Source organism: Anser brachyrhynchus (genome assembly GCF_964034855.1).
Source record: "Anser brachyrhynchus genome assembly, chromosome: 22".
Classification (NCBI taxonomy): domain Eukaryota; kingdom Metazoa; phylum Chordata; class Aves; order Anseriformes; family Anatidae; genus Anser; species Anser brachyrhynchus.
Genome location: NC_137715.1, coordinates 3160545 through 3187398, shown reverse-complemented (window position 1 = coordinate 3187398; position 26854 = coordinate 3160545). Strand labels below are relative to the sequence as shown.

General features: G+C 47.2%; 1 protein-coding gene and 1 long non-coding RNA gene across 4 annotated transcripts; one reads left to right on the top strand and one right to left on the bottom strand.

The window, feature by feature from the left end:
• The first annotated feature begins 3285 nt into the window (after positions 1-3285).
• CCR7 (C-C motif chemokine receptor 7) lies at positions 3286-16150 on the top strand. Its single transcript, XM_080564817.1, has 3 exons — positions 3286-3422; positions 10147-10196; positions 12017-16150. Exons 1-3 carry the CDS (start codon positions 3413-3415, stop codon positions 13079-13081), a joined length of 1125 nt encoding a protein of 374 aa, XP_080420943.1. The 5' UTR covers positions 3286-3412; the 3' UTR covers positions 13082-16150.
• An 8324-nt stretch (positions 16151-24474) lies between these two features.
• On the bottom strand, positions 24475-26832 carry LOC308181483. Of its 3 annotated transcripts, XR_013941473.1 has the most exons (3): positions 25217-26176; positions 25118-25147; positions 24475-24909 (listed from the first exon to the last, which is right to left on the bottom strand). It is a non-coding gene; the product is annotated as an uncharacterized lncRNA (long non-coding RNA). The 3 variants fall into 3 exon arrangements; XR_013941471.1 differs by lacking the exons at positions 25118-25147; positions 25217-26176 and adding an exon at positions 26771-26832; XR_013941472.1 differs by adding an exon at positions 26771-26824 and having other exon boundaries at positions 24475-25801.
• Positions 26833-26854: the final 22 nt, after the last annotated feature.

Here is a 26854-nt window from a genome sequence, read left to right as displayed (position 1 = left end):
AAACCAGATTAATGAAAAATACATGAAGGCTTTGAACTGGGGATGTAAAAATGTGCTTTATGCTTTTTTCAGAATGAATTTTGAGTGTTGTAAAAACTTATGAGTTCTGCTTTCTAATACCATGCCCCTGTCACTCTGCACAGACTGTGTGCTGGCCAGGCACCATGCTCTGTGAGGCACTGGGGTCCTTTTGGTCTTGGGTTGTTCATATGATGTAGTTAGAAGAGAGACAGCAAGGAGACCAGTTTTATAAACAGGATGTAAGTGTGAAATACAGGAGCTAGTATCTCGTGAGATTTCCTTGCAGAAGGAGTTGCAATTTAATGTCAGGTAAATTCAAGGTGACGTTTCAATTCAGCTCAGCAAATTCAATGTTTCGGTTCATGTGGAACCAACCTCAAATGAAATCTCCTTCTGAGCTAATTTCCTGTGGAATTTATTAGGAACTTAATTTTCTTTTGAGAAGTCACACTGATTTCAATGTAGTTCTAGTACTGTGACCTGGGTGACAAATTTTATTACTAATTTCCACTTTTTTTTCCATCAGAGGTGACAACAGCAATCTAGGTCCTAACATAAGACTGAAAACACCTAACTATCTTTTGATTTTGGTTTTTGTTTTCAAATAGTTAGTTGATCTTTAGTTTAACAAATATATTCTGGGGAGCAGATAGCACAGTGTGACTATCTGGGCATGGATGAGGGCCTGATCCTGAGAAGTATTACGTTTGTTCAAGCAGAATCACATGTTTGTAAGAGATAGCTCACGGGGTGCACATATTAAAGGGTATATGTCAGAAACAGAGTCACAAAGGCATGAAATAGACTGCAAATATACCCAGTCAAATTAAGCAGAGCTTTAATAAATGCTTTGAGAACTCCCTAGGTACAAAACATGACTGTACAAGAAGATTCAGTGTCATAAAGACATAGCAAGTTGTTTATTTTAAAATTTTCCAGTTCTGTCTTAAAGAAAACAATTTACTCGAGCTGGCTCTGACAACACACAACTTAGCACGTACTAAATCTTTGAAGCTAATGCCTGGGAATATGCACAGAAAACAAACTGCAAGCCATCCGCCTGCCTCCTTCTTCTCATTGTATTTGGCTTCAGCCACTGTGGATCAGAAGGCAAGTTTGCTAAGACAGCCTGGTTCCCCTCTCGTGTAGCAGTGTAAGTAGAGTAAATCTAGATGATCGTCTCTATCTTTACACAACCACCACTCCCACAGACAGCACTGAGACTGTTTAAAGGCTTTACACCCACCATTTCTTAGTATTCTGCCTGTACCTGAGAGAAGTCTTTCATCTCTCATCCTTCTTGGCGGAAGTGGTTAGAAGACATAACTCTCAAAAGCAGCGTACCTGCTTGGATAACTGATGAACAAAAGGAAAATAGAGCAATAAATAGTCACAGAGATGTGAAATGCACCTGCCTACAGAGATAAGTCAAAAGCAAGCGTATTGAAAAGCCAGTGAAGCATGCTTAGACAGAGCTAAGGAAAGTGCAGGTCACCTTCTGTGAAGCCAAATAAATGTTGCTGGTCTTCAGGTACCTGACCTCGGGCGAGGCTGTGGGGACCCAGCATCCTGCACGGTGTGGAGGGCACGTTAAGGACCCCAGAACAGAGTCAGGACCACAGTGGCACTGGCTTCCTAAGAGGGAAACACTGAGATGATATTTAAGTGAAAGCTGGGCTGGCACAATGTTTTAGGGGGACCGAACTGCAGAAGGATGTTCAGAGACCACCCACAGGATCAATTACTTCAGATATATTTAATTTGGGACTGAAAGCTGGGAAGTGGCAGGTTCTGCTTCAAGTTGAAGTAGTTAGTTAAAGGCAAGGCAGTAAATGATCAGTAGTTTTAGGAGCAGACTCAAATTTTTATGTACTCAGATTCTAATCAAGTCCTGTTTTAGCTCTGATTAACCATTACATTATCTTAATATACGTACATCCCACAATATTTTAAACACAATCTTTGGATCTTGCAGTGCTAAACTATGCTAGAGAAAATCAAATCAGCTCTCCAGAGACTGCCAGAATTCCAGGGGTCATGGTGTTTTAATATTTAGGAGAAGAATCCTTCACTAAACAATTCCAGCTTGGATGCTGGCTAAGGGTACCTGCAGAGAGCAGGATTCTGCCGTGGGAAGTTACATGCGCATTAATGCTGAAGTGCTGGTGTTGATGTAACCAATCAATTCACCTAATGCAACTCATCTGCTCCTTGTAATACACATCCCATATATCAGATTATTTGGTAAGACACTGATCAGATTATCTTGAAAAGGACAGGCATTTACAAAAGCCAGGCACTGGTTGCCCAGCACAGATGCATCTTACGATAGCTACCCAATTACACAATTATTTGTCTGATGTAGAGTAAACATTATCTCTAGATCAGTCAAGAGGTAACGTAGGTACAATAGGGTTTCCTTTTTCTACTTTTCTGGTTATGCTTCTACCTGTTAGAAGAATCAGTTCCAAGAAGAGGCATCCACCTTGGACAGCCACAAACCAAAAGCCACTGATTGATATTGATATTGAAGATGATCCATTTATGAAGAGGAATAGACAAATCAACCCCCTGTCAAGGCAGGGACCAGAACTGCCAGGGCTGTACGCTGAGGTCTGAAACTTCTGCAGTAACGTGATGCTGGGGAAGGCACAGGACGACGAATGTGCAAAACCTTTTTGAGGAAGATGGTGTGTGCTGATACTTAGCAGATGGTAGCGCAAAAACACCAAAAAGCAGAAAGAGGTGGGGAAGTCCACTTGCTCGGGAGCTGTTGATTGTCTAGAAAGGGTGCTGCAAGCATGTGAGAGACAGGAAAAGGGATGCCTGCTGCTAGCAGTCCTGCACGCTGAGATTTGCTACATGGTAGGTGAGCACCTTCCCTAGGAAGGGTCTAGCAGAGAAGATGGAAACTTCCCCCTTTCCAACAGCATCGAGCTCTGAGGGATGAAACAGGATCTATTGTGGGGAGAGAACAATAAAGGAGACTCTTTCCTCTTGTCCACTTACCACAAATTCTCATATTCAAGTGTAAAAGCAGAGTCTGCTTCATTTTATTGAGTTCTCAGTAAAAAGTGTGTGCGCACGTGTGTGCTGGTGCGTGTGTGCACAGCCCTCAGCTGGAGGCACTGAGGAAGCACCTGAACACATCGAGTGACTGAAGGGAGCACAACTTTCCTCTGCTGGTGAGAGCTCAAGGAGAAGGAGGAGGGTCTTCTAAATGTCAGTGACAGCAGGGCACGTCACTAGCTTCTTGCAGAGCCGCAGGAAGTATAAAAGGCAGAGCTTCCCAAAGAGGGTCTCTAGCAGGAGCTGCTGCACGCCGAGGCTGCGCTGGGACGTACGATGCTCTCACGAACCTTGTGACTTCGTTTCTGTTTGAAACAAGACCATGGACAGTGGTGAGTACCCCTTCTGCAGCCTCTGGCTTTGCCTTCAGTCTTAGCAATAAGGACGATGCCCAAATTTTGTGCGCTATGACACACGGATGAAGCACTTTTAACAGAGTAATTAATACAAAAAGTTTTATTCTTCCTCTCGTGTACTATGAACAAAAAAAAACCTACTCAAAACTATCTTTTTCACAGGCTCAGCAAACTCAAGTCAATTACTTCAGAAACATTAAAAAAAAAAAAAGGCTTGGAGGGAATTTCAAGGGGGCTTCTCTGACCCAAAGCAAGTGAGCTCTTCTCATCATTCCTATCTTTTTTCATGTTCCTTTATATAAAAAGAAACTGCCATCTCCTTGGTAATATTTTAATTCCATGAATAAATTAAGGGATTGAGAGTTTATTCTTGGCTAAACTTGTCCAATCTTAGGCAAACTGTCTATAAATGAATATCTTTACTGCAGCCACAAAACATTGAACTTCTCTAAAAACTGTGGCTTTGCTGGAGCAGCCCTGAGCTGGGGTACTTGTCAGGTCTGCGTTCCAACAGAGTGCTCCATCACCAAGCACACGGAGCAGAGCAATAAGCGAGAAGCATCAGCTCTTTGGCACATGCCATCCCCATTAGCCCAGGAGGCACAAGACTTGTTTCTGTCTCTTGCAGAAAGTTTTAAACATTTTGTTGTTTGTTATTGTCACTTCACATCCAGTGCTCCGCAGGCACCGACTTCACAGAGCGTGAGTGGGTGGTGGGCTGTAGGAGGCAAACGCACTGTGGGTCAGAGATGTGGAGATGAGATACAAGCTCTTTTCTTTAAGACTGTATGATTTATTCCTTTTTTTTTGTTTTTTTTTGGCTTTCGTATTTGCAAACACTAATTCCAGGGTGAATGAGGGAGGTGCAGGGAAGAGGGACAAATGTAGTAATACCTCATGAGGGCACATTAAGCCAAATTAACCAAAATGGGTTTATGACACAACTAATACCTCCCTGTGCCAGGCAATGTGGTCAGAGTTGTAATAAGGATGGTGAGAGGGATGGGATGGTAGCCACGGAGTCGATTCCAGTAAAGCCCTATTCCAGATGTGATGAATCGTCCTTTGCCATAATACGGAATGGGAGGGGTCTGCCTTTCTTCTGGGATATTTTCAAATCAAAGCTTTGAACTAATTGGGATGTGAGAGGATTCCCTATGCATTTCAGCACTGCAGCAAGCAGCATGAAGGCAGGTGCAGATGTCCTGTGTCAAGCACTGCAGACACAACTAGACAGCCTGTGAATGCTGAGATTTGAGTGCCCAATTCCCTGCATGTGCCTTAGGCTATAGCACAAGAATAAGGAGCATTGGACTCCCCATTTTCTGAAGAAGTTGTGAAATGGAGATGCAGAACTTTAACTCATGCAATATCACAGAGAGAGCTAGCCTCGTACAGTCAGGGAAAATAACCGCTTCTGGTATCTTTGTCCGGTGTTCCAGCCCCCAAACTATTCCTCATCTTCCAGGCAGCGATTTCTCCTCTTGGAAGGTCTGCAGCGATCTCTGGATTAAGCAGAGGGGGTTCCACTTGCAGTATCCAAATGTAAAGCAACACACAGTGCAGCTGGAGCTAAGCCTGTGCTGAGTTAGGTAGGGGAGCTCAGGTCTCTCGACAGCGACGAAAAGCAGCTGGGGGGTGCAGTATGCTCCTGCTTGGTGCAAAACAGGGTACTGGGCCCCACGGGATCCATGAGGCAGGAGCAGGGAATGGGCAGAAGGAGTCTTCTCATGGATGCATCCTCAGAGCTTCTAGCAATCAGTGGTTTAGGAAATTCCTGAGCCAGAGGCTGCATACAAACCAACGTGTCATAACCCAACTGGAGCTGTTGGCCATAAATCACTCTTTGTGATCTCGTTTAAACTTTTGGCCCCTGTAACACCATGAAGTTGTGTTGTAGGTCTCCTGTTTAATGGGGGACAGCTGTTAGTCTGACCTTAGTTAATTGGTAAAGGCTATCTATGGCAGAAAAAAAGAAAAAGGACTAGTGAGAACCTGATAAGAGTATGGCAATTTTCAGGCTTCAGGTTTTCTGTCCTACTATTGTGTTTCAAAGGGACAGTCCTAAAGAAATGTTTATCAGCGTTGGAATATGAACAGCATTGCTGTTAGACAGTTGTATAGGAAAGAAGATGGGCTCACCTGACGACTTTTTAAAATTTGCTTATCTGTGTTTATCTTGCCTTTTGATTCACTGTTTCCTAAAGGAGGTGGAGACAGATAACCAACTTCTCCAACACAAATGTATGAATGTAGGAAATAGAAGTAGTTCTGTTACGCTCATTTCAGCAGTGAAAATGCTCATCTTTCCTTTGTCAGTTGTGAGAAACACAGGGGAAAGGAGGGGGGAGCAGGCACTGAGCTGTTAACTGCCAAAAGTCATTATATAAGTATGATTAATTCTTCTCAGAAATATCCAGTTCTTTCCCCAAAAGCCTACCATACTGATGGTGAAGAGGCACCAGAAACTGGTGTATGGGTACAGCTATCAGTAGTGCGTTACTCACTGCCTACACGTGTGCTAAGATACTCGAGACTCAAACTTTTACTTTGCAGTCCTGGCCAACATCAAAAATAAATAACCACAGCAGGTTTGCTCTGCTTTGTAGTACTCACAAAAGCATTTCTGACTCTTGCTTTTCACTTTGCACATCCCTCAGCATCAACAGAGGCGAGCAGCTGCTTCCCCAAAGCTAGAGCCAAATCTGTTCGGGAAGAGCTGACTTGCAGAACAAGAGGGAGTCCCTTGTGCAGCAGGAGCCCCAGTGATTCCCTCTGCAGGATTGTTTGTCCAGTTTTAAACATCCTGCTTGGTTGTGTTTCTACTCCTCCTTCCACCTCTGGGGAGACTTTCCACCAAATCCTTCTTGCTGTCAGAAGTTCTTCTGCTGTTACTTAGCAATCACTCCCCCTTTTTCCTAATTCCATGCTTAAATCTCTAATTCTGGGCATATCTGTGTGGATTTGCTGCTACTACTGCTTATTTTATCTTGCTTAAGATTGGCTCCTGATGCTGAAGGAGATTCAGATAAACTTCATGGGATTCATCTGTCCAAACCTACAAGCCCACGCTTCTGCCACAGCATGAAATGAACTGCACCACAACTGCCTTAAAAGCGTTTTCATTCCCTTTGCTATCAAGGGAACCAAAGCAATTAAGCAGATGCTGATGGCTAGAAGAAAGTAAGATGAATCCCAGTCCTTGTGCTTAACTCCATGGACCAAGATTTCCAAATGTGACTTGCTGCTGCCTGATCTCTCCAAGCACTGCCATCAGCAGCTGCACATGTCCATCTGTGAGCGAAGAGGTGCAGACACAGGGCAGTTTTAAGCAGCTTTCAAAACTGCTGCCACCTTTCATAGGAGTGAGCTGGTGGAAGTCATCTCCTCACCGTTCATCTGACAAAAGCTGTGCCGGGATATTCCCAGAGAGCAGAACTCCTTCCCTCTTTCTCTTGCACTAAGCAGTTCTCCTTTCCACCGTGTTTTCCCAGGATGGGAGCGTGCTTTTGAGAAGTGCAGCAAAGCAGTGCATCACCAGGGCTGGGGGCTTACTCAGGGCTTTACAGCACGCGTTGACTCATTAACTGTAATTTTTTTTGTTGTTGTCTTTTTGTAACTAACGTTGTTAGTTCAACTGTTTGCGGGGACTTTTGAGAGGGTTTTTTCTTAATATTTTGAGGAACGAAACTTTACGAAAATACCCGCAGCCGAGAACTGCCAGAGGCAAGAAAAAGTAAAGCTACCTAAAATTGCCCATTTAACGCCAAAGCGGGTCTCGTTTCCTCTCTGCAACCCGTTTGCTTCTGCTCCCCTCTCCCTTCCCCCACCACGCCGGACTCCTAAGAGCACTGCAGCAAGAAGTGAGTTTCGTCCAGTTGACCTGAAACCAGTGACTCAGGGACCCGCTCGACAAAGCAGTGCGGGAGACCACGAGGCTGAACTGCATCACCAGTTGTGCCTCTGCAAATGCGTAAGCTGAGGTGGTGGGACAGAAAGAGAGGAAGGAACGGTGCAAGCTCTTCTTATATTGAAAACAGTTTGACATTTAAGATACCTAAAACAGCAACCGAGGGAAAAAAAGATTGTGAAGTTCTTCAAAGGAATGATACTTAGCTGAACTGTTTCAGAATCGTTAGTTGAGTCACTTTGTTATCAGTCCCGTTAGACACTTCAAAGTGTGCTTAAAAAACACCTCACTGCTGCTAGGCATTCCGGATTTTTCAGTTTAAGCAGGGGCTGGACTGGCCCTGGGAGGTGAAGGAAGATGCAACAACCGACAGAAGAAAATAGTATTGCACTTGGAGGGCAAGAGCCTGGGGATGGCCGTGCTGGTGCATCAGCCTGGCACTAGGAGGCACCGTGGTTGTGCACTTTGCGTGGAAAAACTGAGCATGGCATGATTTAAGTTGGTGTCCTTCTGTGGGGACTCAGAGTGGCTCTCTTCTACCTCCTTTTTATACAAATTCTTAGTTAATTAGGAGTTAACTATCTTTGAGGCCTCAGCCCCTGACAAATGGGGTTGACAGTGGCCGGTAGGGGTAACAATCAGTAGACACAGGCAGGCATAAACCCAGCCTGCAGGAGTCCCTAGGAAACCAGGCTAATAACACACTGGGACAGATCATTTAGGCTCAAACGTTGTTTTTTTTTGCAGGGGTCAGGGACCCCATGCCAGTGTCCCAGGCAGGGAAGGCAACTACATCTTAGGCTTGCTTTAACGTGCTGGGTAAATTTAAGTGGTTTGGGCTTTTGGTGCATTTCCTGTGTGTGATACGCAAAAGTTCGATAAGCATCATTAAGGGAGAGATGGCTACATCAGGTGCTCACTGAAGCTCTTCCTGCAGTCTAGGACTGGTCAGACCGCAAGACATTGGACAGACAGAAACCACACAGACAGAAGCATTTAGCCAGGCCTCCTCCTTTCCCCTCAAGCCTAATCTTGGCCGAGCTACCTTGACATACTCTCCTCCTGCACTAATGAGGCACTTCGACATGTTTCAGATTCCCCCAGGAGGATTCAGAGGTGAGGGGTCTAGTAACATAACTAAGCACCCAGGAGCACGAGGATAAATGAGGCATTTAAGAGGTGGGGAGGAGGATGACAAGGCACAAACTTCTACGAGGCCTAGCGGGAAGCTCACGTACAGGCCCCAGAGAATGAGAAATACGAGTTTTTGCACATTTCGCCCATGTATTGCCTCTCACGTGCAATTAAACACCTGCAATCACAGATACTGATGTAACTATTGCTGTTTTATGATGCTTTTATGGTGGGCAGTTACCTGAAGTACTGGAAATTCATTCTCCTAGTCCAGTTCAGTACCCGAACAAAGGAGCCCTGCAAAAAAACAGCAGGCAGCAATCCAGAACAGAGCTGCGTACAACAGGCTGCTGAACACCAGAAGGGCAAAGGATTCAGTGAAATTTATGAACAAACAGGCTTATCTGTCGGAGGCAGGCATGCTCATTAGGAGAAACAGGCAGCCAAAAGCCAAAGGGATCTCCTGCCTCTGCCCCAGCCTTGCTCAGCACTCCTGGACCAGATCGTCCGTGGGGAAGCAGGGGCCTGCTGTGCAGGGAACTAGCTGCTGCCGAGAGAGGACATCTTAGCATGAGCAGCACAGGATCACAGAACATCCTGACTTGGAAGGGACTCACAAGGATCATCGAGTCCAGTCCCTGGCTCCACCCAGGACCACCCAAAAATCAAACCATTATTTCTGAGCACTGTCCAAACGCCTCTTGCGCTCCGTCAGGCTCAGTGCTGTGACCACTTCTCTGGGGGGAATCACAAGCACGATGCTCAGAACAGCAGATGCCAACTCTCCTCAAGGAGGGATACGTTCTGCTCAGGCCAGAGCAGAGAGTGAGGGCTTTTTCACAGCTGCCACATCACCTTCTAGCTTGGGCAACTTTCAGTCACAACTGCCTGGGGTAGATGCTGGCATGTGCTTTAAATAGAGAGAAGAGAAAGCTTTCACTGGCCTCTCCGTCTCTGCTAACCACAGCAGGAAGAGCTGTTTGTCTGAGATTGCTCTCACCATTATCACATCTGGCTCCGAATTTAATTTTTTCCCCCAGCTGTCAGCGTGCTGTGTCTCCACATCCAAAGGCAGCACAAGCCAGCTCTGACATTTAGACAAGCAATAAATTTCAGCCAGCTTCAGTTATGTATATCCCTGCAGGGAGCCGAGCTTTCCTGTTCTGCAGTCCAGTCACCTCTCTGTCAGGGAACAGCTGGGCCAAATTTATTGCACTCACAGCTGTATGTTTTTACATGTGTCTAGGGTATGCTACACCCTCAGCTCAGATGGCAGCACAGGAGACTGGCTGCTGATTGTGCCTTGCAGAAGCATGAAGCTGGAGGGGGAGGAAACGACAACTGACTGAGGAAAAAAAGTCTAAAATACAAATTGTTACACTACGAGTTAACTGTCTTTTGTTATCACGCCTTTATAGATGAGACTGGAGGGGCCGGATTTCTGAGACTTAATCTATGCTTGACAGTAACTTGTTATATGACCCTGGGCTATCCTGTTAGCATCTTCATCGCTTTTTTGTTTATGCAGCTGTGGAGAGCTTTGCAGGGTTGAGAATGCTGCAGTCAAGTATGCTACCACTGCTTTTTCAAAACAAGCATCGTGTGGAAATCCCTGCTTAAGTGCTGATACTAACACAGTGTCTCCTTCTTCTATAGGTAAACAGTTAAAGGTCACCCTTGTTTTCAGCCTTCCTCTAATTTTTCAGGTAAGATGTTGAAAACAATGTTGTTGAAATCCAGCCGCATTTGTGTTGTGGGTAAAGAGAGATCTCGAAAACTTTGACACGCAAAACAGCAGCCACCCACAGCCTGGAGAAATCCGTAGGGGACAGGGCTGCTCGTGATCAGAGCCCAGCACGTTTGGAGGCGGGTGGTGAGAAAGCAGAGAGCATTGCTAAAGCATGAAGAAAAACAAACAAAAGAAATGCAAACAAAGAACGAACAGAGACAACTACATAGACCGATTCTGAGGTGGTGTTTTCTGTTAGAACCAGTTTCCATTATAGCAACGACGTGAGCATTTTCAGGAAAGATAAAAATATCACATGAAGAGCACTTGTAAAAAGTCAGCCTGGTGCTCTTCAGAAGTACCTGCTCACAGTGCTGGGCTTTACCTGCTCTAAGTACTGAAGAGCTGACGTGCCCAAGGAGGAAGAGCGCAGCTGCCTCGAATGTGACATTCATCTTCTTCTGCCTGTTCCTGCTCAGAGTAAATCTGAAGCAGGAAGAAGCCCAAGCACCGAGCTCTGCTGTGACCTGCTCCTGAACCACGGGCCTGGCCCCCAGCACTCACGCTCCTGCAACCACAGGAGCAGCCTCAACCACGCCATGGTCCCCAGCCTGGGCTCTCTGAGAGGCTCAGCAAGGCAGGGAGGGTTTTGCAGCCTGCTTCTTTTCCCTTTCACTTCTGGTGGCATGCCTCCAGATAGCACGCAGGATGTGGTAAAAGCCAAGCCTACCTGAGATGGAGAGTGTGCTGAGATATTCAGTGATAACATGCAGAGGTATCCAGGGGAAACCTTTCATCTCGCTGCAATGGAGAGAAGGTACTGGAGACTAATAAGTCTCAAAAAAAGCAGGGCAGAGATACCACAAGCTCAGTCGGCCCTGTAGATTATGTCAGTGTAGGAAGATGAAACGAGAATAATCAGAGCTTAAATCAGGGGCAGGGGCCTGTGAATGAGACACCAGCAACTCGTCCGTGTCAGCACGGTAACAATTTCCTGCTTCACTCGCCGTGTTTCCTCACGGTTTCATTGACACCTCTATTAATTTAGCAGAAAAAAAAAAAAAAAATCAGCCAAGGGAGGCTCCGGCTTTATCTTCCCACAGAGCCCTTTGTTCACACCACCAGGTTAGCTATTTTGCAGGCTCACCCCTAGCTGGGAGGGAGGGAGGGAGGAGAAGGCAGGAGGACAAGGAAGCCCATGAGAACACTGGTGCTCACGGTGCCAGGTTGCTGCTGGTTACAAAACCAACAGTTGCACCCCTCTTGTAGCACTTTCACAAGTGAGAAGTGTGCGTGAGCACCAGGAGTATCTCAGATGGGGAAGGGAGGTGAAACTGAACTTAGAGAACACCTAATGAGTAGACGCGGTCAAGAGGAAATTTTGTCCCTGTTGAAAGAACACCAAAGGATGTGTTATTTTTCCTATTTTACCTGACAACCATGTACGTACAGCTGCATTTGGGTCCCGAAACATTCTGGAAAACAGCCACGCATTTGAATGTTCTCAGGTGTTGTTTTGGCTGAGCGCTAACATTTCTCCCTGAATTCCCATAACGAGCTCCCAAAAAACCCCAAGCCCTACATACTTATCCAGAAAGCTCTCAGCCGTGAGACCCTGCCAACTCAATTCACCAAGGGAACTCCCTGGGACTTCTCTGCTGGCTGTGGCTGGGCACTCCTGCTGCTTTATTGACCGGCATCAGGCCCTCGGCCTGACACCACCCGCGGCAGGGCAGCAGCCGTACACCCACAGTACCTGTCTCAATGCGCCTTTTTTCCCCCCTTTCTCTGTTCTAGTTCTGTTCTGGGAACAACGTCACCGATGACTATGACTCCAACACCACCATCGACTACACCATGTTTGAGACCGTGTGTGAGAAGGAAGAAGTCCGTAACTTCCGCGCTGCCTTCCTCCCAGCCATGTACTCCCTCATCTGCTTCACAGGGCTGCTGGGGAACGGGCTGGTCATGGTCACCTACATCTACTTCAAGAGGCTCAAGACCATGACGGACATCTACTTGCTGAACCTGGCCCTGGCAGACATCCTCTTCCTGCTCACCCTCCCGTTTTGGGCCACAAGTGCAGCCACGTACTGGTGTTTTGGGGAATCCGCCTGCAAAGCAGTCTATTGCATCTGCAAAATGAGTTTCTTCAGCGGGATGCTGCTCCTCCTGTCCATCAGCATCGACAGGTACTTTGCCATTGTTCAGGCTGCCTCAGCCCACCGCTTCCGTCCCCAGATGATATTCATTAGCAAGATAACGTGCGTTGTAATCTGGCTCCTGGCCTTCATCCTCTCAATCCCTGAGCTGGTTCACAGCGGTGTGAATAACCCAGACAACCATCCCCGCTGCTCCATCATTGCCAACGACCTGCAGACTTTCAACACTGGCATCAAAGTATCCCAAATGGTTTTTGGCTTCTTATTTCCCCTGGTGGTCATGTCTGTCTGCTACCTCATCATTATCAAAACATTACTCCAGGCCCGCAACTTTGAGAAGAACAAAGCCATCAAGGTGATCATTGCCGTGGTTATCGTCTTCATTGTCTTCCAGCTGCCCTACAACGGCGTCATGCTGGCCAAGACCATCTCAGCCTTCAACCACACCACCTCGTGTGAGGAGAGCAAGAAGCTCGACATGGCAGACGACGTGACCTACACGCTGGCCTGCTTCCGATGCTGCCTCAATCCCTTCCTCTACGCCTTCATCGGCGTCAAGTTCCGCAACGACCTCTTCAAGCTTCTGAAGGAGCTGGGCTGCCTGAGCCAGAAGCGCCTCTGGCAGCTGTCTGCCTGCCGTGAGAGCAAGAGGTTTTCCTTTGCCATGGAGACAGAGACAACCACCACCTTCTCCCCATGAGGAGAGCTCCAGGGAGGCTTTAACCAAGCTGAAGGCTGGCGTGGTTTTGTACACTGCTTCTATTTTGAATTACTGATAGAGGAAGACCTGCCACTACTTTAGGAAAGGCAGCTGTAAGAGGAAAACCAAGGAACCTCCCTGTATTCCCCCTCAGTGATCACTGCTACCCAGTACTCCTGTGGATGGAGAGACTTTGATAAAGCTATGACTAATAGTAAAGCAAGGGAAAGGGAGACCAGTGAGTCTTGAATTTATCATGCCATTTCACCTTTATTTTAGTCTTTCCTAGTCTAAATCAGAAATGCTCGAAATAGAACATTTTCCTTAAAAGCAACAAATAGCAAGAGAGACAGACACATGCAACAGAACTGCTTGTTTTAGAGCTGAACTTCCAAGAGCACTGTCCTTGCTTTGAACGTTGCATTTAATAAGACCACCTTGTACTCTCCATAAATACAAAAATGATGCCTGTTGCACTGATTCAGCATTCAAGACAAAACAGCACCAAAGGACTCAGCCTCCAAGCGTAACACAATATGCAATATAAGCTGTGAAGTGTCCTAGCATGCAACTCTCAGCTCTGCCTTCCCTATGAAAAGTGAGAAATTTGCTTAACTGATACCAAATCCGTATTTAGTATGATATGCATAATTTCAATAGCTATGCATATGATTGTGGCATCTCAGGTTTGTCAGGAAAAGAACAGCCACTTCGCTTTTGCCTGTAGCAACGATATCTGGTGTTTCACCTACAAGGAAGGTGCATCCTAAGGAGCACAAGTTATTGCATCCCAACATTGACTTGTATTCTTTAGAAAAGCTGCTTCACTTCAGCAATAAAGTCTCCTTCAGCTTCTGAAAAGACAACTGCCTGCACAAGGGCTGACGCAGGGGTAGCTAGCAAAGTTTAGATTCAAACTTCTTGCACAAAGACAATTTACAAGAACCAAGTAACCGGTGCCTCCCCAGCCACCGAGTGTACAAACTTGAAGTAAGAAACAGATACTTCTGCACCAATCCAGACAGGTACTCAAAACATTATTTTTTACCACCCAGCCATTCAGCCTGTCCAAATGTCATCCTTACTACTGACGTGATGAGCAAGTCTTTACTCACATCGTTGATATTAAAGCATGTGTTTTGGCAGACTGGTGCAGGAATGCTCAGCATTTTACAGATTCTAGCCCAGGACAAGTTTGTATCCGTTTCTTAAGGCAAGACTTAAATTCAGGATACAGTTGTGCCCATGGTCCAACCACTGCTATTTGCCAGTATCTGAAGCTCACTTATATCTAGCTTTATCAGCTCCTGTGGACGCAGTCTGCTGATTTTCACATACGTGTGGGGGCTTTCTGTGCTGTTGCTTGCTGACCTCAAGAGATAAAAAACACAAATGTGGGTTTTCTTCTCCCTTCCCAACCAGTGTGTCTTTCTAGAAGGACTTTTGCAGCTGTCTTTTTTTAAGTCAGATACGTACTTCACTTATAAGCTACTGAAAATGTTTTTTGCATTCATACTGTCACTTCTAATAAAGAAGCCATTCACTGCAGTTTGATTTAATGCAAAGGACAGTCACAGCGTTGAAGATTACTGCCAGGGTCATGTACTTGAAAGGAACATGGCAGCTGAACAACAGATTATTGTCATGTAAAACAAGACCTTGAAAAGAAACCCTGAATGTTACGCCAGCTGATGCATTTACTAGAAGAATGAAGATTCCTACCAACAGACGAATACCCTGGGAACTGCTGTTACAGGACATCTGAATGTCAACTGGGGAGGAGCTGCTGCAATTGTTTGTGCATCTGTTATTGACTAGCACGCTCTAATCCCCATAGCACACAGCTCTCCCCAGAGCCAGACATCAATGGCAAAAGGTCTTGGCCATGAACTGCTCTTGGTGCTGGGCAGGAACCTAACTCAGTGGACATACCATGCTCACCTTCCAGACCAGCAGTTGAACAGTTTTGATTTGGGGAACCTGTAAGGCACATTCCAGTGGACATACAGAGCCATGCAGAGCAAAATATATGCCTACTAAACAGACACACTTCTTTCAATACTACTCATGGAACCATTAGGAGACATGCAGGGAACTTTCTGGATCATAGGTCAAAAACCAGAGATTTTGTTCTAGAGAAACAAGCATAAAATCAGCCTTCAAAGAGAGAATCCAATTAGCTGGTTTTGAGACAATGCTGCCACTTATACAGCTGTCTGCCGATCGTTAAAGAAATTCTCCTTCCTAAGCCCTTTGGCTCAGGGGTGTGGGATTTTGCCATGAGCTCAGATTCATTCTGCTCCGAGTTACCTATGTTGAGTGACAAACCCATCCAGTTGTTTCAAGCATTTTCTTTTATAATGGCCATGTAATACATATAAGTGCTGCTTCTCTGTCATATAAAAGGGGAGGGTTATGACTGACACACTGAATAGTCATTTGTTCTTGTTTTTCCCCTCTAGTCCTTGCACAGACAAGGCCCTTGGCTAATAAGAAGTTTGCCAGAGTAAGGAATACCTATAACAGAGTCTTTTTAGTTTTCTTCATCAGTAACAGTATACTCTTGATGTGTATTCATATATGTAAAGCTGCTTTTCATAAAAAAAGATAACATGTACATGAATGTACCCTGAAAATACACTGCTTTAACTGAACCTTTTTATAAAAAATAAACTCACCTAAATTATTCTAGCAAGGAAAACTGCTCCAGCAGAAAACGCAATTGTACCCATCTCCTGTTTAATAAAAGCCATTCCCCTTCTACAAGCTGAGAATTTTCTAGGTTTTTGTCAACCAGATGTATTCTAAATAGGAAAACATGCAGCTGCCTTTACAAGAATGAGAAACTAAAGCAGCATCTGGGACAGCTGCATCTGGTGCCTCCTCAACAAGACAGCAGTGACTTCAGAGTGCATGGCTCATCTTAAAGTTTAACAGAGAGAATAAGTCTGCCACTTGATGAAACATATTAACATTGACCTAAGATCCTAACTTGAGATTCTCTACTTACGTCTGAAAACTGACTGTATTTTGCTACTTGTGGAAAATAAATTATAACGATTTTAAAAATACCTTTGGTTTTTCCCTTGTATTTCCTGCACAGGATGTATCTTGTGTGTATCGTAACAGTTCATATCATATCCTTCTGATCCTGCCAAGAGCTGTTTGTTGATCACCCTAGCTTCAAATCAGTACTGCCCTACAGAAAAAAAAAAGTGTGAAACATTCTAATTTTAAAAAAATTTGGTTTTCCTAATCATACAGTAAACAAGTCACCAACAGATTTAGTAGTGGTGTTCATCTTTATTTTTACTCTCAACTTTATTGCCTTAACACTGCCCCAGTGCTGGATATACCTGATGTCCACATACATGATAAGCTCTCATAATCTAACATTTTACCATTCACTTTTAATTTAAAAGGTCAGTAATGAAAACACCACATTATTGTGCAAATTGCTCACAGGGGAGGCAGTAACCACAGCTTAAAAACCTACGTACAAGGGCATGGTAGCAACTGACTCACTAGTTGAGATGAGCAGCCCATCTAACCCATCTCCGCATCTCAAACAGGCCGATGCTGCATGATTAACGCACACAGACCGTTTCTTCCCGACCTCCCCAGCTGATATAGCCCCCAACGTATACAGGGATGGCCGTTATCCTTTACAAAACTGTCTTATAATTGCAACCTGGGAATTAAAGAGAACAGAAAATGAACCTCAGAGAAAACCAGAAGATGTGACAAACGTCTAGCTTAACGTTGCCAAAAGCAAGGATCATTTCTGCTCTCACAGTACAACGCACATCCCTCATGGTTTCTCCCTAGAGAGAAAGTATTAGGCCAGTTTCAGTATCTGGTCCAGAGGTTCAAGTAGTGATAAGAGGCATCTCAAGACCACTGCACCGCAATACCACTCTAGATAATAGGTCTAAACCCAAGGCTCCTTAAATAAACATCAGGTCTCGCTCACCACAACTAGGTCAGAAGGCTCCACTGCTCTGGAATCCAGGAACTCACCTGCACGAGAGACACAGCCTGCTGAAGCAGGAGCTCTGAACCAGACCACACAAACCATGAAACAGGACTAGAGTTTTACAGAATGCTGCCACACTTATAACAACTCCCTAACAACTCCCTAAGCTTCTCAAAAGCGACTATAAATCAGATTTCTAAACAGGAAAGTTCCTGAATTTTAAGAAAGCAGATTACAGCTTACAACTCTGATTTAAACCAGTAAGACTCAGCCCACCAGGCAAGCACCCAGCATCACACCTTAAACCATAAAATGTCCCAGCCAAACCAGGCAGAACGCGTTCTGCACAGAAAAAGTACACTTCCAGGATGGATTTAACCCATTTTAGTATCTTTCATCAGCAAGACAGACAAAGAAACTCTTCACTGTGGGACTAGGACCAACCTCTGTCTAAAATCTTTACAAAGGCAATTTAAAAAGCCTGGTCCTCATTACAGAAGGGGGCCACGGTCTGCACTAACCTATCTCAAAAAGTCCCACAGAGTCGTGTGGACTCCAGGTGGTTCCTCTGACACCTTCCTGCCCCACGTAAAGCATCACTGCTAATCATTTCTCCTTTCTTGACAGTTCTTGGACACTTTTTTTTTTCCACTTGCTGGAGAATGAACTGATGAACACGATGGTGAAGGGGAACATTCTCCAGGCATAGCTGTGGTTGCTGATGTGCCACCTGGGTGGCTGCGGGAGGGAAGTACTCGTAACCCTAAGAAAGAATGAGCTGAGGCAAACAAACCCTAAAAATAATGCACGTGGGTGATGAGGAAGGGTGGCGGCACTCTGCAACAGTGAGGGTAGCTGAGGGTGGGCTATAGTTTCCTCTCCCCACATCTTCTTTTACATGGAAAAATAAATCAAGCTCCTGTTCTCAGGGTGGAGGTGTCAGTTCTCAGGGGAGAACTTTTTTCATGGCCAACGATTTTTCCCCCCCCCAGGTGCCCCCCCACCCACCGAGGCATCAATCCTCCCTCCCCAAGGCAGCCAGCGATGGGTTCCCTTTCTTCACCAGGGTATTTCTCCCTTGCAGGCTGAGCCATCATGGGATGGTTCTGCGGAAACTGAAATCAGCTGCCCCTTGTTCGTACCATCACAAGCAGCTTCATGACCTCCAAGTGGCTAAATCCTGAGGCAACTGAAAAGCAATCACTTTTTATGGATTAAATCAAGGCAGGACCACCTCAGAGCTTACTGTTGTGCAGCTGGCATAGGGGGGAAAAATAACTAGATAAACAGCATCACAACCCAATGCCAGACCACCTTACTACAGCTCCTGGCATGGTGAGAGCATGCTTTGGAGGGCTGGAGAAGAGAATTATCATTTTAAACAATGAACTCCCTAGCACTGGATGTGAAAGACCGTAAAAACAAAAGGCACACAATGGGATGGGACCTGAACTGGGTTTTGTTGATTTTTTTTCTTACGCACTCCCCGAAACTGTCAGCTTATTCCTTGTGGTGACCTGTGTTAGTAGCCGAATGCACCAAACCAAAGGACAAAAATGAGAAAGGTGTGAGAAGATGAAAAGAAGGAGGTGGCTGACTAGAGAAATAAAGATTACCTAGCAGTATTTGCTCCCTGCCAAGCCTTTTCCTGCTTGAATGCCCAAACCTCCAGACTGGCACTGAGCAATTCTACTCCAAGGAAATACAACCAAGGTAGCGTCCATTTTTTGCATGTTTCCAGTAGTGGCACAGCAAGAGGAGGGGACTTCTGGGTCTGACCCAATGGTCAAAACTTTGGACAAGAGCTAGGAAATGTAGGTCCTATCCCTGGCTCTGCTACTCAGTGACGTGAGTCAGTCCTGTTCCTCTTCCCCGAGCACTGAAGCAGAGATGGCAACGTCACTTTGCCGAAGCAGCAACAGGAGAACCTAGCTCTATTACTAGTGCCACAGATAGGAGCCTTCCTCTCTTCTTGAAACAGAAAAGCAGTCCCAACACGTTCAGGTTTTGCAGAAACTGCAAGTTTTCAAGTGCGCGCATGCAGGGTTGTGAGTAGCGGGCTAGCCTAGCTAGCCTATTTTCAAACTGTACGGGAAGTTAGTTTTCACTTTCACCTTCCTGTAAGACCCCAGTCCTTCACAGAGCTGAGATATTACCTGAGCAGGGAGTGAAATCTTGGTAGCAAACACCACCTGTCATTGCCATGGCTCGTTACAAAAACCTTATTCAGGTTTTGGCAAGTACAGAGGCTTTTGGTTCACCTTTACCACATGCGTGGCAGGTTCAGAGCCAATTTAGGCATGATCTCATGTATTTGTCATTGCTGAACCCATGCAAATCTTCAGCTTGCAGGAACTGAAACTCTAACTTCCCTTCTGCTGCTTTGTTTTTTTAATTCAATTGTCTAAAATAAGATAGCAAGCAGATATTTACTTTCCTTTCTTTACTGACAAGCCCTGTTGCACAAAACCCTAATTTCTGAGCGATTAAACGCTTGACTGGGAAATTTCTGTGACTGATGACCAATTCTAATACCTAAAATCATCCTGCAAGCAAAGAAAGGCCCAAATCACCTCCAGTGCCATAAATAGTCCAAAAAGCATTCCAGGATTCAAAGTCCTCACACATCGTCTTTTATCGAAACCAGAGCTTCTCCCACGTATTCTCGCTCTTTCTTCTTTAACTTGGTCTAAAATGCACCAAAAGCAACAGAAACGTTCATGAAAAGTCTGCATTACCTTGGGAGCTGGTGTGCATTTTTCATGCTATGCAGCACGAGAGAAGAGGCAAAATCCCAGTGGATATATACGTGCAACCAAGCGTACTTCTGAAAAAGCACAGGAAAGAGGAGCTACTTACTGTGTTTTTCCCTAGGTGCTGACAGTTTCGTTGGCTTTGCAGCCAGAGCAGATGGATTTTGTATGTCTGTTAAGGCTTGAAGAATCCTAAAACTGCTGCAGAAGCCCTGGGTAGCGGCAGGGCCATGACAAATTCACTGACCTCAGCAGTCTGTGCCTGTCCTGGAGGTCACACAGCAGCATAAGCATCAAGAGCTGTGCTCCTCTGGGACAACATCCTAATTTGTACCACTCCAACCGACAACACCATGTGGCAAAGTGCTTCCAGAAACAGAAAAAAGCTTTTAAAAAAGGCTCTGAACCTGCCACGTAATAAAAAACAAAATCTTCACAAGTGACTCACGAATCAAAGCACCTTTTCCAAAGACTCCTTCGAGCCTCCATTTCCAAGAAACGCGAGTGCTTTTACACGTTTCACACACCCAGCAAAGGCAACCCATTTCCTACCCAACCGTCTGAAAATGAAGATGCTGAGATGGACCTTGAAAAATCTCTGTCTGACCAAGTTATCACTGATTACTTCCTCAGATTTCGATCCTGCGGGCCTCGTGCGGTCTAGAAATTAAAGTTAGGCATTCTGGTTTACCAACTTTAATTACAAGGAAAGTCAATGTGCCCATACCCCACTGAAAATGGTGACCGGTGGCTGCAGAGGCCTCCTGCGCTCCCCAGTTCCTTTATGTAAGTAGCAGGTAGTCAGCACAACCCGAGCCTTCTGCAGTACCCGCACCACTTTGCATCTTATTATCAGGGAATCAGCCATCTACATGCGAACGTTAATGTGGAAGGAGGTGTGAACACACACACGTGTTCAGGTTTGCATGTCTCCCAGCAGAACTGGTTTCAGATTCCGGGGGCTATGGCAGCAAAATTCAACGCCCCGCTACATCTCGCTGCCAGAGCTGCACAAATAAAAGCTTATGTTTTTAGGGGAGAGTTGACTGATTCCCTTGGCGATAACATGTTTCTTCTTCTAACTTTTGGCCACACCAAGCAGTGAGAAAGAATCTCTACCCCCGTGCCAGGGCGGGGAGGGGGAGAAGGAAAAACAAGTCTCTTTCTGGATGACTAACACAGCCAGCAGCTCTTGCCACTCTGCTCTCAGCCCTGCTCTTCAACGGGGAGTTGCACAAGGCTCCTTTGAAGAGGTTAACACCTTCTCAGTCGATTCTCTTCTGCATTGCCAGAGGGTCACAGGTAGCTGTAATGCTTGTGCTCAAACTTGACAACCTGACCGCACACGGAGGTGAGCTTCAGCAAGAGTCACGGAGCTGTACTCCAGCAGACACAGCTCCCACCAGGTGCAAGGTGGCAAATAACCAGATCTTTACAAGATTCATCAAAATGTCTTCGCTGCCAGCAGCTCCTGGTGGGACCCCACACCCTTGTAGGAGTGAGCAATCCCTCGCTGCCTGGACCAGCTTAACAGAGCCGCGAGGTGTGCTGTCGGAGACCTGGAGGCTGTTTTAAAGCACGCTGCAGATAACAAACATCAGAGGAGGCCTCCGAGCCATCAGAAGCAAGACCTGAAGTGCTGTCAGAGCCTGCCTCCCCATCCTGTTTGGGGTACAACGCGGGCTGCAGCCGTTGGACGTGCACCCGCCTGCTGCTGGAGGAGGCGGTGGAGCACGGCCCGTCATCCTGCAGCCCTGCCACGCGGCTCTGCTGCCACGCACGACACCTCCAGCAGCAGAGCCACCTCTGCTCCTACCCGAGGGTGGTGAGACAACGCACCAGCGAGGCGTCGGTGCCGCAGAAAAGCTGCCCTACTCTGGCATTTTAGGGCTTCTGGTACCCGCCTGCCCCAGAGACCTGTTCCTGAGCCACGGTGGGAAGCAGGAGGCGAATTGGGATGTGGTCTGGGCCAACACATCCCAAAGCGGACAGGTCCCAGCACCACAGCAGTAACGTCTCCCTGGGGAGGCTGTGTCTCTGTCCCATGGGATCGCGGCCTAGCCAGCCTGCTAGGCGCAGTCAAGACCATGGCGTGTCTCGGATGTGTCGCATGCGAGGAACACCACACCTTCCCACCAGCCACGCAAAATGCTTTTGGTGGGAAAGGTGCAGGGAGAAGTGGAAAAAGAGGGGAGCCTGGACGTGTCCGGGACACCTGATGGCTCTAACGACTGGCCATGCCTTACAGATCTGATACAGCACCCTGGAAAGAAGGGAGGAATCTCCTTGCCAAGCAGTAACAGTGATCTTCAGCTTGGAAATTAATTCCCTTTACAATCAGTAACACAAAAGGAGTCTTTCCTCACAAGGCTTTTCCCCCTGCACATGAAGTTTGTCAGGCACAGCACATGCCCTGAAACACACTGAACTGAAGCACCAGTGGCCAGCAACCAAGATGAAAACAATTCCTTCTCCTTCCCGCAAGGGGAAGCTATCTGAAGAGAAAAAGTACAGATTATATGCAAAGTCAGGTAACAGAAGACACTCTGACCACCTCCCCAGGCACTAGAAGATAACCTCTGGAAAACCATGACAGCACAGCCAGGCTCCAAGTGGCCCACAGCGCACACACAGCAAGTCCACAGGTCACAGTCTGCTTCTGGTTTTGGTCACCACACAGTAGTGGTATCTGTCTCAGCTCCCTGTCAGTAAGCTGTGATTTATTTATATTTTTTAAAAAAAGACTGCTTGGACATTATCTCCTCCACAACCCTCTTTCCTCTTCCAGTCACCCAGGAAATGAAAAAGCGTGCTCTTCTTGGAAGAAGGTTTCCAGCCAAACCTCTGATCTCTGTGCGAAGGTGTGAGTAAATCACCCAGCAAAGACGACCAGCGAGAGCTGACTCTTTGAAAGATGCTGCCACCGTGTGGGAAAGGCTGAGAAACGAATGCTCCATCACAGCCAGCACCATGTCTCTGCTGTCAGACTGCTCCCAAGGCAGCCAGGGACTCCTGGAGAAAAAACTCGGGAAAAGTTATCCTCTGAAACAAAAGTGGGGCTTCAAAAAGTACTAGGGAAATCATATCGGAGTCCTCTGTGGGTAGCCAGGCTAAAAATTTTAGCTTGGTTTAAATTAAATATACTGGAAGTGCTTTTAAAACGGCCCTGACTAACTCTCAATCAGACTGCACGTCTTTTCTACACGATTTCAATAATCCTCTTTCAATTCTGTGCTCCCTCATCTAACCTGTGGAGAGCTCAACTTCTTTTCTGTTATCACATGTGGCTCCAAAACCTGCACTTTGGCAGCAGCCCTTTGAAAACCAGTTGCCTTGAACATAACAGCAACTTCTACAAACTCCCACAATCAGCCAAACCCCTTGAGCCCTGCACTGCTCCCACATCCATTACGAAATTCATCTTCAGCTTCTGAGCTCTCGTAGATGACCCAAGGACCCAAGGAGTACAAGCTGTCACTTAAGCCAAGACCTCACCTGATGACTCAAAGAGCTAGTTGTTTTTATGCGCCAGCTGAGAACAAACTTATCAGGGCATAAATTTCACAGCATTAAGAAAGCCACAGCGGCAGAAGTTAGAACAGAAATTTCTGCATCAGATGGTGCGCATGTTAACTGCTAGTGAGTTTCCAGTTTCCCTAAAATCCCACCATCTTAACAGATTGTTGGGTTTATGTTACAGACAAATTTCAGTATTTTTCAGCAAAAATGCACATGAAAGCTTACAGAATTAGGCTGTTTCTTACATAGTGGGGAATATGCTTATTTCAGACATTGGTGACCAAACCCCTTAAACACTGCTTCCATGAAGCCTACACTTCCAATACGCATGGGACACGATTTACCTTTGTATGCTGTTTTTTAATGTGGTCTGACATGGGGGCAATTGCTACTTTCAACACTTTTAAAAACCCCTCCATCCCAAAAATTTCCTGTGCTCAAAACCAGAAGAGGCCCTGCCATACGCCATCCTTCTCACCCATGCCATCCACGGCTGTGGAGGGACTCCACCATCCAAAAAACCAGAAGGGTGCATCGCAGGGCTCTGAAACATAGCTCACTACCTCCATTTCACCTTCAAACGTGCTTATTGCAAACTGAAACCTTCCTGGCTCCATGTGGGTTGGCCCTGGTAGTGCCTCTTTCCCCTGTCTGCATAGAAAATCAGTCCTTTCTTTGCGGCTTTCTGCAGAAGTTAAATGAACAAAAACAACTAAGATTGCTCCACCTATGCAGCTGGCTTTTACCTGAAAGGGATACAGCCCACAGTCCACACTCCACCCACAAAAACCTTAAAGAAATAAACATACAGTGACATAAAATCTGTTATCAAGGAAAGTTTCTCCACACCCCCATACAAAAACACTTGAGTATTTTGTTCTCCGAGATGCTGCCAACCTCCTCCCCACGCAAACCAGAACGGGTGCAAGAGATAAAGCATCAGAGCATCCCCTTTAAGGCTCAACGCTAGACAGTATCCAAGTACCATTAAAAACTAGGAGACGAGCAAGAGGCAAGGAATTCCTGACATTTTCCAAAAGATGTCCAAGCAGACCAAAAAATAAAATTAGCATTGCAATGATAAATGGAATAACAGCGTGTTTGTGCATGACGCTCCGTTACAGCAGGAAAGACTAGCTCGGAGTAACTGAGCAAGAACTGTCCTTTAATTACACCAGGACTGCCGGTAGGACAGCCAAGGTCACATTTTGAGCACGAGTCTCTTCCCACTGCTCAGAAAATGTGGGTTTTATTGCTGATGTCAAAAATCTAGGTGCAGGGACAGGCGCTGCAGGGTAAGCTGTTGGGACAACAGGGCTTGAGTGGGTTGGCAGCAGGGAGTGGTGTGACTGTTTGTCTCTGCTGTGCTGTTCATCAGGCTGCAGAGGCTCCAACCTGCTCCCACAGCTTTTAGCGAAGTTCCTCAGCCCGTGAACAAACGCAGTGATGCTGGAGGACTTGAGGAGAAGGTCGCTTCCCCTCTTACCTGCCACAGTGCCGTTTTTTGGGGTCTCTTCTTCTGGCTGAAGCCCTCTCCACTGCTGTGGTGCTTCTGGCCACTGTGCATCCCCCGGCTTTCCCTGCAAAGTAAACGTGTAAGAGCATTGGTTCTGGGTTTGACAGGCTCTGGACAACAGTGCAAAGCCAATCTGTAGTACCAGGGCTTCTGTTAACCCTCCCCGTCCTGCCATTTCTGCTTTCTAGGCACTTGGGTGCTCTTCTAAGCACGCCCATGGCTGACTGCACAGAAAAGGCTACCCAACACCTGCAAGTAGGTGGACAACGCACCAAAGCGATACAGAAACTTCTCAATTCCAGCTTGAACTTTCTAACACTTGCTCTGCGCTCTGTCTCTGCCCTCACAGTTCACTTTCCTGAACAGAGCACTTGGCGTGGCACGGCTCTGTGAACCGATTCCTCCCGATTTCAATGAGTCCTGACCACTTCTTCACCACAGGCTCTGAAGAAACACCACGCTGAGGGATGACAAATGCCTCAGCACAGAGACCGGCGCTTGTAAGATCTGGTTCTGTGAGATCTGGTTCCCTTCCCAGCTTGCCTACACATTCCCTGCGTGATCCTAGACCAAACACTGTGCAACAGCAGGTCTCAATTCCGTGCTATAAAATGGAGCCATTAACACTTAATTTCTCTCATCCATTGTCTGCCTAGATCGTAAACTCAGTAGGGAAGACTGTGTTTGTACAGAGTCTAGCATGAAAGGGCCTCCAGACATAAATGAAATATAAAATAATAAAAATAATTTAAAATCCCCAGTAGGCAGCTGTGGAAGTAGCAGGATAGAAGAGAAACACATGCTCGCCTTTTAACGACAAAAATAAACACCCTCCAGGCAGTTAGGAGGCTGCTGAGCCCCACGGCTGCAAGGTTTCTCATTGCTTTTCTGGGATGGGCTTGCAAACCCACAGCTCCAGATCCCACCAGGCAGGTCGAGATCCCATTAAATGCGGTCTTAAGTTAAAAGAGGACAGAATTAGACCGGGCATTAGGAGGAATCCTTCGCTGTGGGGGTGTGAGGCACTGGGACAGGCTGCACGGAGACATCGTGGGTGCCCTGGAGGGGCTCAAGGCCAGGCTGGATGGGGCCTTGGCCAACTTGATCTGGTGGGCGGCGTCCCTGCCACGGCGGGGTTGGAGTTAGGGAATCTTTAAGTCCCTTCCAACCCAAACCATACAGTGATTCTGTGATTTAGGGGAAGAGCGGGGACGGTCACCGCTGCCCACACACTGTGCGGGACAGCGTCTCACAAAGACCTTGCAGCCAAAACACACAGGGATGAAATGGCGCTGCCAGAACTGGTCCCAGCACCCCCCCGCCCCAAAGACACCCCCAAAGCCCCCATGGCCCCAGAAGCCCCCAGCCTGGCCCCACAGTGGCCACAAGCCTGGCCCCAATGCTCTGAAGACCCCAGAGCCCCTCAGCTGGGCCCCAGAGGTGCTGCAGCCCCCAGCCCCTGAGCCCCCACGACCCCCCAAAACCCCCCGGCCCCCCAAGACCCCCCAGCCCCCATAAACCCCATGGCCCCCCGAGACCCCATGGCCCCCCGACACCCCCCAGCGCCCCCCCGGCCCTACCTCAGAACTGCCCCCAGCCCCGGCCCCGAACCCCCAAAGCCCCCCCAGATCCCCCCGACCCCCGCCCCGGCCCCCCCTCACCTCGGGGCCGGCCCCCCCTCCCCGCCTCCCGCCTTCTTCTCCCGCCGGGCGCCACACGCGCGTGCAACCACCGTGCACACGCAGCTGTGCCCGCGCTTGCACGCCCATCCCGGCACGCGCTTGTGCAACAGCCCGTGCACGCGCCGGTGCACGCTCTGGGGCGCGTGCAAAACGGTGCACGCCCGTGCAGTGACACGTGCACCGCCGTGCAAGGACACGTGCACCGCCGTGCAAGGACACGTGCACGCCCGCCCGCACACGCACACGATCACGCGCGCCCCGCGTGCTCGCCCTTCCCCTTCCCGCCGCCGCCGCGTGGCGCCCCCTGGCGGGAAGCGCCGCCGGCAC

Bases quoted from the DNA above. Each gene is read 5' to 3' on its own strand.
- CCR7 (XM_080564817.1), top strand. The intron at 10,197-12,016 runs GTAAGATGTTGA...TCTCTGTTCTAG, and splicing joins GCCTTCCTCTAATTTTTCAG to TTCTGTTCTGGGAACAACGT.